Raw genomic sequence first — 17,587 nt, forward strand, 5'->3', positions numbered from 1 at the left:
AATATTGTTTTTATATGTTGTACCAAAGAATAACATGAAGTAAGATTTTCAAAATTGTGTGTATTTTTTTCTCTGCTGAAATGTAAGAGGAAGCCATGAATGTTAGCCTTAAAAAGTATTAAAACACATCTACCTTGGAAATTCAATAATTAAATTTTTTTCTCTAAATTAAATGGATATAAAGTAGTATGTATCCATGTCCTCACACATCTGCTGTAATTTCAAAAGATGCTGGCTTGCACACAAAGCAACTAGTCCTACTACTTTATGGTCATCCTTATATGGACCACACAGGTACCCCTTCTTCTTCCTTCTGGGAATTAAGGGTTTAAACTCAACGATTTTAGACTTACAGACTTACTATGACCATGTGTTGGATTATTTTAGTTTCTCCATTTTTCAAAGGCAAAGACATTTAAAAATGTTCACATATGAGTGGTTGTAACATGAATTCTATTTCACTCTTATCATTACTATTCTTTGTTTTCTTAAAGGATATAGCCACTCACTGGCTGATTTGAACTATTTTCTTCCTCCTAGGAATTCTCTAGATTTACATGTTTTCTTATCTTTCATGTAGTATTTGCAAAATGACCACGGAGAACTCTCAGTTGTAGTCAATTCCCTAATAAGATGGAGGCCATGGTGTCAGCCCAATAGCTCAGTTGATCAACTCATCTCAGCACCGGGGAGAACGCTGTCAGGTTCAATTTCCAGACACAAGGCCAGTGCCCGGGACACTGGCTTCTTAGGCATCTGCTATACGACCACCTGCCGCCAGCACAGGAAAGCACTGCCGGACCAGCGTCTAGTCTTCTGTTGGTGGCTATAGAAGTGCAGTCTCACCGACAGAATGTGTCAGGCTTTCCAGAGACCAACTGGTGTCTTGAGAATGACAACTACACAGCAAGCCCAGTGGTGGTCAGTGGTCTGGGCCTTCCCCATCTCCATGGGGACGGGAGCATGCAGTCTGCCAGCGGGGAAGATGGTCTCCATGCTCAACTCCTAAAGGCCCCAGAGAAACTCGAGAAAGCCTCTGGATCCCACAACCACGGACGACTCTTTGATGATTAACAGAATCGGGTCCCCTGCCCCCCTTCACTGTCCTGGCTACACACTGCCACATTCCACCAGCTCCAGTTGGCCAGTGTCGCAGGACAGTTATGCCGTCTGCACCCTTCAGACCGTGTCTTTCCTGGCCTGGATATGCTGCCTTCGAGGTGCAGATGTTGGTTGTCACTTACTGTACATTAACTGGTACACTGATTTGATGAGTGAGAAGCACTAAAAGGAAGTTTGATATTTCCTAGAATTGTGAGCCTGTAACCAATTTGTACTTTTTATAACTGGTGGTTCTTCTCAGAAGAGCTTCCATCAAGTTGTGAGTTACTGGTTATGTTTAATATGGGGAAATACAGTAATTGTGTTTTGATGCTGACCAAAAGTGGCAGTGTACCTGAGCCTCTCTATAGAGCATTGTGCCCAACACTCAGTATAATGTGTCTAGTGCCGCCCACTTGGAGCTAGAAGGGGAAAACTAAATCCAGCTGGGCAATCAGTCTTAACCACGTGACTAGTTACTTGCACCTCTGCCTCCTCTGCCATTCATGGTCTTGCTAATATCCTTGCTTCAAAACAAACCTTCCATTCACAGCTGCTGCTCCTGCTGCTCTTGGCCATGCACCCCATACCTGCACCTTGCAATTCTAACAGACCCCTCATAGGTGGGCTCTTAGCCAACCAGTGTGCCTGCACCAAGCTGCCCGCTGCACCTGCTTTGAGTAACACCATAGTGTGATGATGCTGCTTCTTGAGAAAATTCTATAGGCAATGAGGAGAGGAGTGATTGGGAAGATTATTCTCCTACCTACAAGCAGTATGACATAAGTCACGTTGTATTCCACACAGAAAACCAGATGGAAAACACAAGTGGTTTGTGTTTAACGTTTATTTTAATAATTGGTGACATGTGTTCATTTTGTGTGGTACCCTTGTGGGAGCACATACCTTTGCATGTCAGCATGAGAACGTGATTTCTAGTCCCAGATCTTGTAGCTGACAGAGCCACTATCACAGTGCATGAGGGCAGCTGACCAGGGTACAGTCAGGAGACGCTTCCAGGCTAACAAGCTGTTGTCATCACTGGTAGTTTGCAAATGAAGTTGTCGCAAATGTATCCGTCATTCCAAGATGCCATTCGCCCTAAAAATATGTATTGTGTTTGATACATTTGTCTCACAAGTATGGTGCTTTGTTTGTTTGTTTGTTTTAAACCAAAGAAGGGAGCTGTTGATGTTTTCATTATCCTTTCTATTTGACACCTTTCTTTGAGGATACTCCTGCTAGAGATGCATCAGCAGACATGGACCACCGTGATCCAGAAGGGTCAGCCTTTGAAGTGGAGAATGTTCTGACCCTTTTCTCCTCTCACTATTCTTCTTCTTGGGATTATACCTCTTGAATATGACCATCTCAAATTTAGACAAGCATTAGCTCTAGCATTTGTGGAAGAATGTTAGAGTATGCAGGCATTTGGCTGCTATCATATTCATGGGTCATCTCTTGGTTATTTTTGTTCCTAGTAAAGTACTGTGATGGGAACATACTATCCTCAATAAAGTAAGTTATCAGGGGAAAGATCTTCCTGTTAGAGCATAATTGATTCAAAGCGTCACAAACCATTTTAATGTGAGAAACATGTGCATATATTTTTTGACCCACTAAATTTTTCTTTTGCTTTGTGTAATAGAATCTTAGGTCAGTTGCTTCAGTTCTAAAGGGGATATCAGTGATGCTCTGTGATCCTATGTCCACCAAAAGAAGCAAAACAACTTTTTTTTCAGTATTTAATAAAGGGTGACATTTATATCTAGCAATGAATAGGAAAATGTTTAAAAGCCATTCTACAGTCTAGACTATTTTGGAAGTATATCTAGGCTTGTGCTCTGCAGTCAGGTCAAAAAGCAAAAAGCAAGGATATAAGGATCGTAGGCCCTGCATCTTTAGGTCTTAGGGGTTTATTGTAAGTAGAAGCCATCATGTGCATTGCCTTTGAGCCTGGGTACAAGACTGGTCTGAAAAAAAAAAAAAAAAAAAAAAAAAAACAAGACTGGTCTGAGCTAGCCTCTTGTTCCAGCCATCACCCCCTTGCTAGAACATTCTCTCTTTCTTCAAGAAATACATGAAAGTAATTTTTTAAGGCATATTGGCGGCCTTTACTCAAACCCTTAAATGAGCCTAACCTTGGTTTTCATCTACAGATGAAACCATAAAAATCAAAATAGAAATTTAAATGTAAGGTAAACCAAGGAAAATATTTTTCAAAGCTACTTCATGTATTCCTCTTTTGTGAAATAGGCTCATTTCCCAGATAAAAAAAAATAGGTGATAAAAAAGGAAGCTGCTTGAGAAATCTAGGGGGGAAATTTATTCTTAATAAATGTGGCAAAGTGGATTTTCACATTTTTTTGATGTATTCTTCATTCTCTACAAGTTCTAATGATTGATTTATTCTTTTTTCATTAAAATGATATCAATTGATTTTGGTTTTTTGAGAATTCGCAGAATGAGACATGGTGTTATGTTTGTGCAAAGGTTATTAAACTTTAAGCTCTTAATTTAGAAATTTTCCTTTGGGTCATTAGTAATATCTCACAGGTCTAATTTTTATTATAAATTTGGCCTTCATTAAAGCTATTTAAAACTTGTTCCAGATGAAGCAAGTCTCTCCAAATAAGTCAATCTTAAAATAAATTTTTGTTATTAACTTGCTTTATTTAAAAAAAACTAATTAACGTCAAAGAATCTCACATTTCTATTTCTACCAATTAGATATTTTTATTAGCAAGTCTTAACTTGTAAGCCAACTATTTTAGTTTATTTGCTGAGTACTTTGTGATTGTATTGACACAATAAATATTTAGCTTTATCTATCAAATTAAGATCATTAACTACACAAACAAATATGCTAAAAGAACTTCAGAATTTACCAAACAGGTAGAAACTACAAACTGATTTTCTTTCTATCTATAAGTTTCTTTCTTTCTATAAGTTAAATGGTGCCAGGTAGTATCCTTACTCAATAAGAATAGAAGATGGTTTAATAAAGCTTAGCTTGTATCTCCTCTGGGACTTGATAAGTCGGATCCTACAGTTGCATATAAATTCCAATGGTGATTCTTTCCTTTTCACAGTGCTCCAGCTGAGGCTGCAGCAGAGGAGGACAAGAGAACAACTGGTGGACCAGGGCATCATGCCACGTAAGATTTAAGTGTCACTGTCCCCTCCAGTGTGATAGAACAAAATGCACATGTCCGACAAGAATCTGGATCACACTCTGCTCTGAGCTGTGTCCATTTAGTCAATAAACCATTACCAAATGACTTGTTAAGGAGAATCAGACATCAGCATTGCCATCCTAAGAGAATCATCTCAAATACAATTTGAAAACCAGATGTAGCTTAAAAGATAGACCTGAATTCTGTATTACACACACAAAAAAAAAACTGTGAAACTAGTTTAAGATCAGGTCTTCCTTTATGCATGAGCATTGGTTTTAATTTTGATATAACTGAAATCATCTCTACATAATATGTGCAGTGTTCCTTAGACTGGCAAAAGTAACATGTAAAGTAAAATTAATGTAATGTAAAGTAAATAATACATGTAAAGTAAAGTAAAATTAATTCAAAGCCTTGTTCTACTTTAATTTACTTAATTCAAATTAATTGTCTTTGTTACAATATAGTGTGGTCTATAATGAAGTGCATTTTAGTTATAGGACTAATAAGCATTCTATTTATAATCAAAAACTCTTTCTTGCCCAACTACAAATAATTTCCAAGTATCTTGAGGCCTCCTTCCTTAATTTTTTAGAGTTAATTAATTTTAGAATATTTGCCCATTGTCTTCTTACCTTTTACTCACTAAGTTTGGAGGTGATTTTATATTTAGAGGGAAAGACTGGTTGTTTGGGTGTTAGGATTATTTATATAGATGTTTATCTAAACATTGATTTCCCTAAAATGGCTTTAAAAGACTAAAGAAAATGACAAAATGTCTTCTGAATCATTGATATTACCTTTTTGGGGGGTTATAGAACAATTTTTCTCTGCAGTAGATATTTTTAAATCTAGTACTATGATAGACTCAAAGCTGGTTTGATGATCTGCCAGATTTCTCTACCACTACATTCCTGACTGACAATGAAACCAGTCAATCAAATAGTATCAAATTATGGTATTAAGGACACCACCGCTAAGCCAGCTCTACTCTGCTTTTGAGAGCTGTTCCCTGGTCAAACCTGTTTGGGCTGGGCTTCTGGGAATCTTTGGAGTGCTTCAAGTACCAGAGCTGAAAATAATTCTACCAAGAGCCAATGGGTCAAGTTTTGGAGATGACAGCCCAAGCAAGCATAACCTAAATCCCATCCACATTATCTGACTGCCCATAGTACACATATGCACAAAAGATTTTGCAAAGATAATTGATAGAAATACTGTGGTAAGTGATGTTTTAGCAGAACACTGCTTATCCTCACTCTGAGATTCTAGAATACTTAAAGAAGTAACAGTTAACATGTTAAAGAATCACTCTGTCTTTAGAGTGAGTTGCATTTTGATACAATAGAACATTAAACTTTCTAATTCAGAATTCTAGATTTAAATTCTACTTTGAAATAAATAAAATCTTTAAAAAAAAAAATATTTAAGGGCAGCCCGGGTGGCTCAGCGGTTTAGCGCCGCCTTCAGCCCAGGGCGTGATCCTGGAGACCCGGGATCAAGTCCCATGTCGGGCTCCCTGCATGGAGCCTGCTTCTCCCTCTGCCTGTGTCTCTGTCTCTCTCTCCTCTCTGTTTCTCATGACTAAATAAATAAAATCTTTAAAAAAAAAAAAATTTAAATTCTACTTTGACCACAATCTAACTATAGACCTTCAAGAATTCATTTAACTGCTTTGAGTCTTTCATCTGCCCTGGGGCTAATACCTGCCTTGCAAGGTTGTTGTGATGATCAACAGTGATATAATTATGATTGACCACAGCATGTAGGGCTACGTGCATTGTGGGGTCTCAGTAAACAGTAACTCAGCTCTGCTAGACATGAAGTACAGAGTGCCCTCATGTTCAGGGTTCCATCACGCCTAGGTTAAATGTCCTCAGGACATTTGGTCTTCCCCACCCCCACCCCCACCTGCATCTTGTAGGGCCACTAAGAGCAAAGGCCTGTTAAGAAATCATCAAACAGTTCTCCTGGTGACGATAACTTGGCCCAAGTATTGGCTGCAACTGTCTGACCTAACATTTGCATTGTCATGTATACAACTCTATTTTAAATGTTCACTTGTTTTATCTGTGAATATGTAATTTTAATTCTAAAACATCTTAAGGTTTCAAATTTCGTAGATCTCCTAAGAGAACTAGTAATAAATGGAACTGTAGATGCAAACTCTTAAGATTAAGAAGGAACATCAACATAATGTACCCTAACGTTTGACTGAAATATTAACGCCTCTATCTGTACTCCCAAAATGATTCCTGTTCTTCTCACAGCTTTGAAGAGCCCAGCTGCATTCCATGAGCAGATAAAAAGCTTGGAACGAGCCAGAGTAAGAAATTTCAGTTTCAAATGTTCTACTCCTCTGCTTCTTTTTTATTTTAAAGTACCTGTGGGCAAGTAGCAGTCTTACTCCTAAATATTGTCAATAAAGAAAATGCAGTATATTTTCATGACACATGACATGTAGAGTAATACATTCTAGGGTAGTTTTATCTTGAAGTTTTTAGAAAATGCATGATGTTCAACTTTTGTTCTTTTAAAACTTGTAACTAGTTTTGTACATAAAGGACAAATCATACTTCGCCTTGTTGCTTTTGGAACATACCAACAGTTTTTAGAATAATAACGGAGTAGTCTGCCATTTGTAACCACCCCCTCCCCCAGACCAACAGCCCAGTGATGTCCTGACTACCACATCTTTAGTTCATTTCTTTACTGAATCTGTGGTAGCTGTACATTTGACCAAGAATGTTGCTAGGTTCAGCTCTGTTTTATTTGAGAGGTCTCCATTCCTATTTGCATATTGGTTTTGTGTTTATTCTTTTTCTTTAAAAGGACCATTATGCACATTCATTCTTTTTGCTTTAGGGAAAACTTCTGTCATACAATGTGAAAATAAGAATGTTCCAAAAATTCCATAGGGATTTTCCCAGAATGCAATAATGATCTCTTAGAATCTTATACAATCTAAAACCATCTGAAAGCCTTATTGTTCTAGTTGAGAATTGTTTTGAATAAGAAAATATGATCAGGGATATGAATTCACTAACAAACATACATTAGGATTTTAAAGAAATTTGTAATTTAGGTGGATTTTTATCTGACCTAAAGTCTAGATGTTAGATACTTAAATGACCAGAATCCTATGTCTGTTCAAATTATCTTTTGCCTTTTCCAAGTTTTAAAATAAAAGTCTGGAAAGTGCTTACTTTATGCACTTCAGATCCCTGTGCAGTTTTGAAGGCTGCAATTTAAGTTATGTGTTGGGTGATAGCTTTTCAAAGTACTAATTTCTACTCTTTCCTTCCCAAAATCATGACCAGAGAGCATACAATTCATTTAAATGGAGTACCTTGAGAGAAGAATGTAAAACCACAATAAGTCATAAACAATTTATGGTAAGACTTTTTCACTCTCTCTCTCTCTCTCTCTTTTTTTTTTTTTTTTTAAGACTGAAAACTTTTTGAAGCATAAGATTCGGAGCCGACCAGATCGTTCTGAACTTGTCAGGATGCACATTTTAGAAGGTAAAATTTTGATTTCTGCTTATTCTGTGTTTTCTTAAGAAAAGAATGAGAATTCCACCATTGCTGTTTATTTCCATTTTAGTAACTTCTTACCCCACAGGCTGACATCCTCCAAATGGGATAGCAACTTGAAGACCCGAAACTAAAATGTTATATTAGATACATGGGGAAGATTTGATTCTCTAAATAACCCATTAATGGACTGACTCTTCCCCACCAGCTGGTGCCATAGATGTCTCTACCATGTTCTGGAGAAACATTTTTGGTCCAGAGGATTTCTTCATCAGTGAGGAACATATGCCCATTAAGTCATAAAGAGTACAGTGGCCACAAATCTAACCCTAGATTTTTCAGCCACCTGGACCCCGTTATGTCAACCTAGTACAGAGCTCACACTTACCATCTTCTGTTTGTTGTTACCTATCCACTACAGTCCCGGTGACCTGACCATTAACATAAACACCCATAGCCTCCCAGATTTTCTCAGTGGTCTAGCCTCATCACTTGTGAACCTGGTAAGGACAGTTCTATTCCATCTCTGGTGAGACATGTGGCTCAGGCTAGCATGGTTTTCTCTCTAAAGAGAGCATTCTTGAAAGCTGGTTTCCCCAACTTAAATTGCCAAGTTACATTTTGTTACTGTTTTGCTTCTCTGACTTGACTTATTGAGCAAGACTAGGAGCTTGACCCTGTGATAGTCTTGAGTGTGTTAAACCCTGAGATGATACAGAAAGAATCTGAAAACTTCTCAAAGATTGAGACTGTTCTCAAGTAGAAGGAATATTATATTCTTCTGGCCTAATGGTAGAGTTGTTTTAGAAATAGGTTGGTATTGGGCAACCTGGGTGGCTCAGCAGTTGAGCGCCTGCCTTCAGTCCAGGGTGTGATCCTGGAGACCCAGGATCGAGTTCCATGTCGGGTTCCCTGCATGGAGCCTGCTTCTCCCTGTGCCTGTGTCTCTGCCTCTCTCTCTCTCTCTCTCTCTCTCTCTCTCTCTGTGTCTCTCTGTCTCTCATGAATAAATAAAATCTTTAAAAAAAAAAAAAAAAGAAGAAATAGGTTGGTATTACAAAGTATTAGATTGTAGCTCAATATAAATAATATCCTAAGTATCAGACATGTCCAAAAATCTTTCAGAAGCAATATGATTGCCCTCATTTGAGGTGGTAATTCATTGGCCAGTGAGCTAGACACCAGAGACCCAACAAATGAGTCAAATGGATGCCTGCCTTCATGAAGCTTACATTCTAGTGGCGCAGACAGATAATAAACGGGCAAAACAAATGGATTACAGATCGTGAAAAGTACTCAATGAGAGGCTGCTGTGATTAGGGACCAGGCACAGGCTGACACCACAGTAAGGATGTTGTAAAGAAATTCCAAGGATCAAGTTGGTATCTATAGTCCATAGTAGCTCCAAAGAATCTATGATTATAGGACTATCTTCATATCTGAGTGGGAGGTCAGAGGTAGATGTCTTTCACTACTTTCAGTTGTGTTCTCAGAAGCCCATTGGACTAAAAAAAACTTTCCAGAATAGTGGTAGGGTAGGAACAGCTACCCGCTGTCGGGGATAAATGAATCTTCAAGAGGCAAATGTACTGGTAAGTAACTGGGCAAATGGCTCCTTGTACACCTAAAAATATCGTGACCTTTACAGGACATTTTTGAAGGAACAATACTGTCTGTTTCAACTTGCCTTCTGATTGTAACAGCCTTTATTAATATTATTAAGACCAAATGCAAATACATTTAGCTATCAAAAGGAATATTTGCTTTTTTTTTTCAATTTTTTTTTTTTTAATGTATTTATGATAGTCACAGAGAGAGAGAGAGAGGCAGAGACACAGGCAGAGGGAGAAGCAGGCTCCATGCACCGGGAGCCCGATGTGGGATTCGATCCCGGGTCTCCAGAATCGCGCCCTGGGCCAAAGGCAGGCGCCAAACCGCTGCGCCACCCAGGGATCCCTCATATTTGCTTTTTTTAAAAAAAAAGACCAAAAAAAAAAAAAAAAGACCAACATTTCGAAACCTAACTATGTATATGAATGAACCATAAGTGATGTTTTTTGAACATCTGTTCTCAAGTTGGGATTTTTGAAGTAAGAAAGAATATATCATTTGTAATTTAACAAATAACTTTAAACCACCCCCCAACTTATTTTAACATTTTCCCAGGTTTGATTGAATTGGATGTTTGGCAGGCAAAGTCTACATTATTTTTCTGAAGTTCAGCTAAAAATCCAGCCTCAGTGCCATGGAGATGAAGAGATGATAAGACCAAGAACAGAAACATAACAAAATGCCAGCCTCTCATTATTTACTTTTGGGATATTTTCATTCCAGACATATTCCTGATATCACTTGGATGTGTTGATAGGAGAGAGGAGAAAGGCAGAAGCCTGTCCTACCTGGATCTTAACAATACATTTAAACATCAACCTGAGAGTGATCTACATGATCATCATCTTTCTTGCATAAACCACAACTGTCCTACATCATCTACAATTTCGATTGAGGGTGGAAAAAACAACATAAAGACACTTGAAAAGCAATCTAAGTTGAAAAATCTTAGATTTTATCATTTTCCCAGATATTTTAGTTGTTAGTAAGCCCTAATTTGACAGTGATTTATTTTTTAATTTTTTATTTTGACAGTGATTTATTTTTTAATGACTCACCTTTATCAAGTCATTCCAAAGCATTTAATCTAGGTTCCCAAGAAATAATTTTATTTTTGAAGGTTGTCATTTTCCTATAACATTTAGTTAAATTATGTGTTGACATCACATATGAATTGATATGAACTGTTGTGTGGACAATCAAGGTTGACTTTTGGTAAGCATATAATTCACCTGGTGGACAGAGAAGTATTCAGATGTGCTGGAGAGTAGTTTATGGGTCATGGGCTTTCAGCGAGCTTTGGGCTTCAGTCAGAACATTTTACCTCCCAAAAAAAACATTAGTGATCCTGAGATTTTTTATAGGGACTTTCATTAAAAGACCTTCTCTACCATATAATTTAAGAGGCAACTCGGAATTTTGAGTTAATACCTCACCATTATTTTAATCAATAATAAACATTATTGAGAACAATTGTGATAAAATGTTAAGGAGAGATACCAGAAATGCAAATCATTGACAGAATTACCCAAATGAACAAATTATGATATTTATGTTAGCTTCGCATTTGTTGTACAACTGCATTTGTAAGTAGATGAGTTGAGGCTCTTTATGACCATTGGTTACTCTGTAATTGAATGTTCCAAGGTTATATATTCAGAAATAAACACAGAGGGATGCCTGGGTGACTCAGTGGTTGAACATCTGTCTGCCTTTCCCTCAGGGCATGATCCTAGGGTCCTGGGATCAAGTCCCACATCGGGCTCCTGCAGGGAGCCTGCTTCTCCCTCTGCCTATGTCTCTGCCTCTCTCTGTCTCTCTCATAAATAAATAAATAAAATCTCAAAAAAAAAAAAAAAAGAAACACATTCTTAATGTGTTTAAGAAGTCTTAATGAAGACTGTGAGACACACAGGGATCAATTTAAGAATATGATCTGTAGCTCTTCCCACTGACTCTTGCAGAGAAGCTTATAATCTAAGTAAGATCTAGTACCTCCATTTCTAGGAATTGACTTTCCAGTGCAAATCTAAAACTGTATACTTCTTGAGCCCCGGACCACATTCTCTTTTTCATCCTCCGTATCTCCAATACCTAATAAATGTGAGTGTGAACCTCCTACCATAAATGAACCATAGCAGTACCCCAGTTTTTGGCTTGAGTTCATGTTAATTTGACTCTGAGGGCATTGTATAGACAATACAAAATATCGAGGCCTAAAAATGTATAAATGTTGTACTAGAGCATTCTTAAACGGTCATTTTTCTTTCCTTAAATACATTGAGAACACATAAATATGCTTAAACCAGTTTCAATTAAATTAAATTCAGTCGGCCTGACATAACATTATGGAATAGAGTAATTCAAGTAATGGTTAAAAATGTGTTTTCTCTTTTAGAGACATTTGCAGAGCCATCCCTGCAGGCCACTCAGATGAAATTGAAAAGAGCTCGACTAGCTGATGATCTGAATGAGAAGATTGCTCAGAGACCTGGTCCTATGGAGCTAGTAGAGAAAAACATCCTTCCTGTGGACTCCAGTGTTAAGGAAGCAATTATAGGCAAGATGCAAAAATTTACTATTTTCTGGGAGAAAGAGAAACTTGGAAGTTTAAAACAAATTTAATTTAAAAAGCCAGCACCAATCATGAGTGTTGTTTTCTGAGTGAAGTAGCAATTGGTTAACACTTAAACCAGTTCCCATTATTATTGTTGTTGTTTTATATATTCTAAGACTAGCATCTGTTACCACTCAACACAGAGCTTCCTCTTGTCATGTCTGAGGTTGATGTATTAGTTTCCGATTTCATTATGGTGCTTTCTGAGTTAACTTGACTACATTATACTGTTTAATTTCTCTTGTGTTAAGAGTTCTAGAGACTTTTCATTATTTTGTTTACTTAAAGGAAAGATAAGTAGCTTGTTCAATGTTAGTTCAGCAAAGTAAACAGCACATGAGTACAGATATATTTAATAAGAATGGTAATATCTCTCCATTTTATCCTGGTCTTATCATACTTTGTTACAAATGTTTCCATTCCCCACTTCCCCCACACATACATTTTTTTTTCTGGCATAAGTTTAAGCAGAAAAAAAAAAATCGGGAATAATACCACTTAATTGGCAAGCAATTTTGACAAATTAACATCCTACTATAAAAACTATTACAGTTTCCATTACTCTGGGGGCTTCTTATTATAATATATTATATATTAACCAATAATATTATATAATAACCAATAATACTAATGCAAGAAGATTTTGCATTATTATGCATTTAATTCTTAGGCAATTTGTGGTCAGTGATTCTAAGTAATGCATTCAATGATGATTCCATTCAGTCTCAAAGAAACGGGCCCCACAAGGTAAGGTGTCAGTATAACTGGGCCACTCCAAGAAGTAGGACTCATCAGCAGATACCAAGGCATGGCCTCATTTTCTCCCACATCTCTTAAAGTTTTTTAACAGTTGTATTCCAAATCAGGATCCACACAAGGTCCACACCTGGTCTTTGGCTGATATCGCTTAAGTCTTCATTTCCTCGGTAGGTTTTCTTACTGTTGGTGAACGGGCCTTGTTATGTTCTCTAGCATGTCCACATACTGGATTAACTGAATGCATTAGCATTCCCAGTGTCACTAAAAACTTTTCTTGTCTTCTGTACTTGCTGCAACTGATAGTTGGATACAAAGGCTTGATATGATTCAGGTCTGACTTTTTCCCCCAAGTATTCATCATAGGTAGTGGTGTGTTCTTCCTCTGGGAAGTACATTATGTTCAAAAATTTTTTTAAACCAGCTTCTTACATTCTTGTAATAAACAATGTTTCTCCTTTATCATTTTAAGCTTGGTATTCTAAGGCCAAGATAAGTTGAAAATCGTTTCTTTCTTTAGGCGTTGGGAAGGAGGACTATCCTCAGACTCAGGGCGATTTCTCATTTGATGAAGACAGCAGTGATGCTTTGTCTCCAGACCAGCCAGCCAGCCAGGAGTCGCAGGGGTCAGCCGCGTCCCCAAGTGAGCCAAAAGTTAGCGAATCGCCGTCTCCTGTGACCACAAACACTCCAGCTCAGGTATCACCTTTCTTGTTTCTACCCCTAAACAGAGACAGTTTTGAGACTTGTTTTTTATGTATCAGGGTAATTATATTTCTTCTTCTTCCAAAAGAAAAGTCTAAAATTGTGGGAAAATAGAGATTTTTTTTCACCTGTGATACAAACACGTTAACTTGTTTCAGTAGATTCTTACATTTTATTTGAATTTTATATCCGTATTTTTATTTTACAAATGGCTATGTAACTCGCTTTTTAAAAATTTTTCTCATAACTTTTGTTGGGGATTTAATTCACATACTATAAAATATATCCCCCTCTTTTTCTTCCCATCTTAACCATTTTTAAATGTTCAGCTCAGTAGTGTTAAGTACATTCTCATTGTTGTGCAACAGATCTCCAGAACTTTTTTGTCTTGCAAAATTGAAACTGTACCCATTAAACAGCATCCCCCAACCCCTTTCTCCAGGCCTTGGCAATCACTGTTCCACTTCCATTTCTAAGAATTTGACTACTTTAGGGTGGGGGGATGGGTGAACTGAGTGATGGGGATTAAAGAGGACACTTAACATGATGAGCACGGAGTCAAGTAAAGAATTATTGAATCACTGTATTGTACCCCTGAAATTAACATAACATTTCATGTTAACTATACTGGAATTTAAATAAGTACATATATAAATACATACATATGAATTTAGCTACTTTAGGGATCTCATAAATGGAATCATACAATATTTGCCTTTTTGTGATTGGCTTATGTCACTTAACATAATGTCTTCAAGGTTTGTTCAGGTTGTAGCATGTGATAAGGCTGTTTTAAGACTGAATAATATTCCATTATAGCATGTTTTGTTTATCCATTCATCAGTGGATATTGGGTTGCTTCCGTGTCTTGGCTGTTGTGAGTAATGATGCTAAGTACGTGGGTTTGGAAATACCTCTTCAAAACCCTGCTTTCAGTTTTTTTGGGCATATACCCAGAAGTGGGATTGATGGATCATATGGTAATTCTGTTTTTAATTATTAAGGAACCTCCATACTCTTCTCCATAATGGTTGTACATTTCACACTCCTACCAACAACATGCAAGGATTTCAATTTCAGCACATCCTCACCAACACTTATTAATTTATATTCTTTTGATAGTAGCCATTCTAGTGGTGTGAGTTCATAGCTCATTGTGGTTTCGATTAGCCTTTCTCCAGTGATTACTGTGATGTTAAGCATCTTTTCATATCTTTGTTGGCCATTTGTATATGGAGATATGTCTATTTGAGTCCTTTGCCCATCTTTAATCAGATTATCTGTTTTTTAGCTGTTGAGTTGTAGGAGTTCTTTATATATTCTGGATATTAACCCCTTTAGAAATACATGATTAGCAAATATTTTCTCCTGTTATGTTGCATTTTCCCTCTACTGATAGTGTCCTTGGAAGCACAGTTTTTAAGTTCAATATAGTGCCATTTGTCTGTTTTTGGGTTTGTCACCTGTGCTTTAGGTATTCTACTAAGAAATCATGGCCAAGTCCAGTGTCATGAAGCTTTTTCTCTGTGTTTTCTCCTAGGTTTTTATATTTATTTTTTATTAAAAAATACTTATTTATGTATTATTTTATATTTATGTGTTTTTGCCTTATATTTAGGTCTTTAATCCATTTTAATTTTTGTATTTGGTATAAATAAGGATCCATCTTTATTCTTTTGCATGTGGATATCCGGTTTTCCCAGCATCATTTGTTGAAAAGACAGTCCTTTCCCTATTAAATGGTCTTGGCACTTCTGTTGAAGATCATTTGACCATATGCATAATAATTTAAGGACTCTGTATTCTGTTTAATTAGCTTATGTGTTTTTCTTCATGCCAGGACCACACTGTTTTGATTACTATCACTTTGTAATAAATTTTGAAATCAAGAAGTGTGAGACCTCCAACTTTGTTCTTTTTTTTTTTTTTAAGATTTTATTTATTTATTCACAAGAGACACAGAGAGAGGCAGAGACACGCAGAGGGAGGAGCAGGCTCCATGCAGGGAACCCGAAATGGGACTGGATCCCAGGTCTCCAGGATCATGCCCTGGGCTGAAGGCGGCGCTAAACCACTGAGCCACCCAGGCTGCCCTTAAGACTACTTTTGGCTACTTGAGATTCCATATGAATATTAGGATGCATTTTTCTATTTCTGTAAAACATGACACTGGGAAAATTCACCCTTTTAGAATGTCTAGTTCAGTGGTTGTTAGCATAGTCACAGAACTATGCAACTATCACCACTATCTGATTCTAGAACATTTTCATCATCCCAAAAAAGAAGCCCATACCCATTACAATCATTCCCCAGTATCCCCTCCACCAGTCCTAGGCCACCATCAGTCTGCTTCTGTCTCTGGATCTGCCTGTTCTGGACATATTATATAAATGGAATCATACAATATGTGATTTTTAGTGATTGGCTTCTCTTATATAGTATGATTTTAAGGTTCATCCATGTTAAAGCCTATATTAGGACATAATTCTTTGTTATGACTGAATAATACTCCATTGATATACCTTATTTTCTGTATCTGTTCATCACTTGGTTTGGGCATTTGGCTGTTATGAAGTCACATGTTCTACTCCTGAGCTGTACTTCCAGACATGTGGCTGTTACGAATAATGGTGCTTTGAATGAGTTTGGACAAGTTTTTATGTGACCATGTGTTTTCAGTTCTCTTGGGTATTTACCTAGGAGTGGAACTGCTGGGTCATGCAGGAACTCTTATGTCTAAGTCACTTTCATACCTTAATCATAATCATAGTAGTGGTCTTTGTATATATATTTATATTTATATATATATATATATATATATATATATATATATATATATATCATTTTTAATAGGTAGCTAAGTTTATCTTTTAACCAATTCTGTATTGTGGGTTATCTAGACTTGTCTCTATTTTTCACTGTTACAAGCACAGTAAGAGCCCCTCCTATATTTTCACATATTTGCTGCATATATTGTTCTTATACATACTTTGTTGGGTGCTTGTCTGATCATCTCTTTGAATAATTATCAGATTTTGAAGTGGATTTGGTCCTTTGTTAGGTAAAAAACAAAGTTACTGTCTTTCCCACAAGTAAGTAATACCATCACTTTAAACCTTGCACACTGTTTGGAGATTGGAAAATTTTAATTGACTCCTTAATTTTGGTTAGATTGAATTCATTTGTTCAACAAGTATTTATTGAGCACCTATCACATCTCAGATTGTGTTGGGAAGTGAAAAATACAGCGCCTGTGAAGGAATCTAACAAATACTTTTTGATAATTGCATTAAAAATTCTCAATTCTTATTTTTCAGTGGGTGTTCCTGTTTCTTTTGGTTATATAAGAACTCTTAGGCTAGTTCGTTTTTTACCTCCTTAGCGTGTTCTTGCCTTACTGAAGTTTTAATACTATTTAGTTACCTTACAGTCAAAGCTGTTGAACTACTTAATGGAGTTGGTTAAATTCAGAAGAAAATGTTCTTGCTAAAGCCCAGGCTCATAGAATCTTTAAGTTGGGAAGGAATTTAGCAACTGTCTGGCTCAGCCTTTACAGCAGAGGCCTGGGTTCAGAGAGGTACAGAAATTTGGGGATTAAAAATGTTTGCATATTTTCTTTCAGCATTTCTTCTCATTCATGAATATCTGTTGGTTAGGGACTAGGTCTCTCAGCACTATGTTCTCTATTGCCTTGACCACCATGACCTGAAACACACTAATTTATTTGCTTATTGTGTCTGCCTCCACCTAAATAAAATGTAAGCCCGTGAGTAGAAGGACTTTGACCCTTAGAGGAGAAGAGCTACTTTAGTGTGTGTGCATATGTGCGTGCACACACCTTGTGTTCTGCATCTAGCACAGGTCCTGGTATAAAACGCATGTGCCACAGTTGAGCATCACAAGCAGTGACCAGTGCCAGGCTTGTAGAAGCAGTCTGTTGTGTTCTTCCACATGCAATTAGAGCCTCTTCAGCTTAGATTCATCAGAGGTTGAGTGGGTAGCTAAGTTCATATTCTCCTGTCAGACTTTCAGGGCAAGAGTGACTGGCCTCTTGACTAGGCTGGAACCTGGTCTGGAAGAAG

General features: G+C 37.1%; 1 protein-coding gene across 12 annotated transcripts in view; it reads left to right on the top strand.

Annotated features, from left to right (window-relative positions):
- The window catches only part of MRTFB (myocardin related transcription factor B), a 210,451-nt gene that overhangs the window by 135,972 nt on the left and 56,892 nt on the right, over positions 1-17,587 (top strand). For all 12 annotated transcript variants that reach the window (XM_072835848.1, XM_072835858.1, XM_072835846.1 and 9 more), the window contains 5 exons: positions 4,194-4,259; positions 6,551-6,606; positions 7,729-7,804; positions 11,826-11,987; positions 13,321-13,499. In XM_072835848.1, coding sequence (XP_072691949.1) covers positions 4,194-4,259; positions 6,551-6,606; positions 7,729-7,804; positions 11,826-11,987; positions 13,321-13,499 — 539 coding nt within the window. The remainder of the gene's footprint in view (positions 1-4,193; positions 4,260-6,550; positions 6,607-7,728; positions 7,805-11,825; positions 11,988-13,320; positions 13,500-17,587) is intronic.

This window comes from Canis lupus, chromosome 8 (assembly GCF_048164855.1).
Source record: "Canis lupus baileyi chromosome 8, mCanLup2.hap1, whole genome shotgun sequence".
Taxonomy (NCBI): domain Eukaryota; kingdom Metazoa; phylum Chordata; class Mammalia; order Carnivora; family Canidae; genus Canis; species Canis lupus.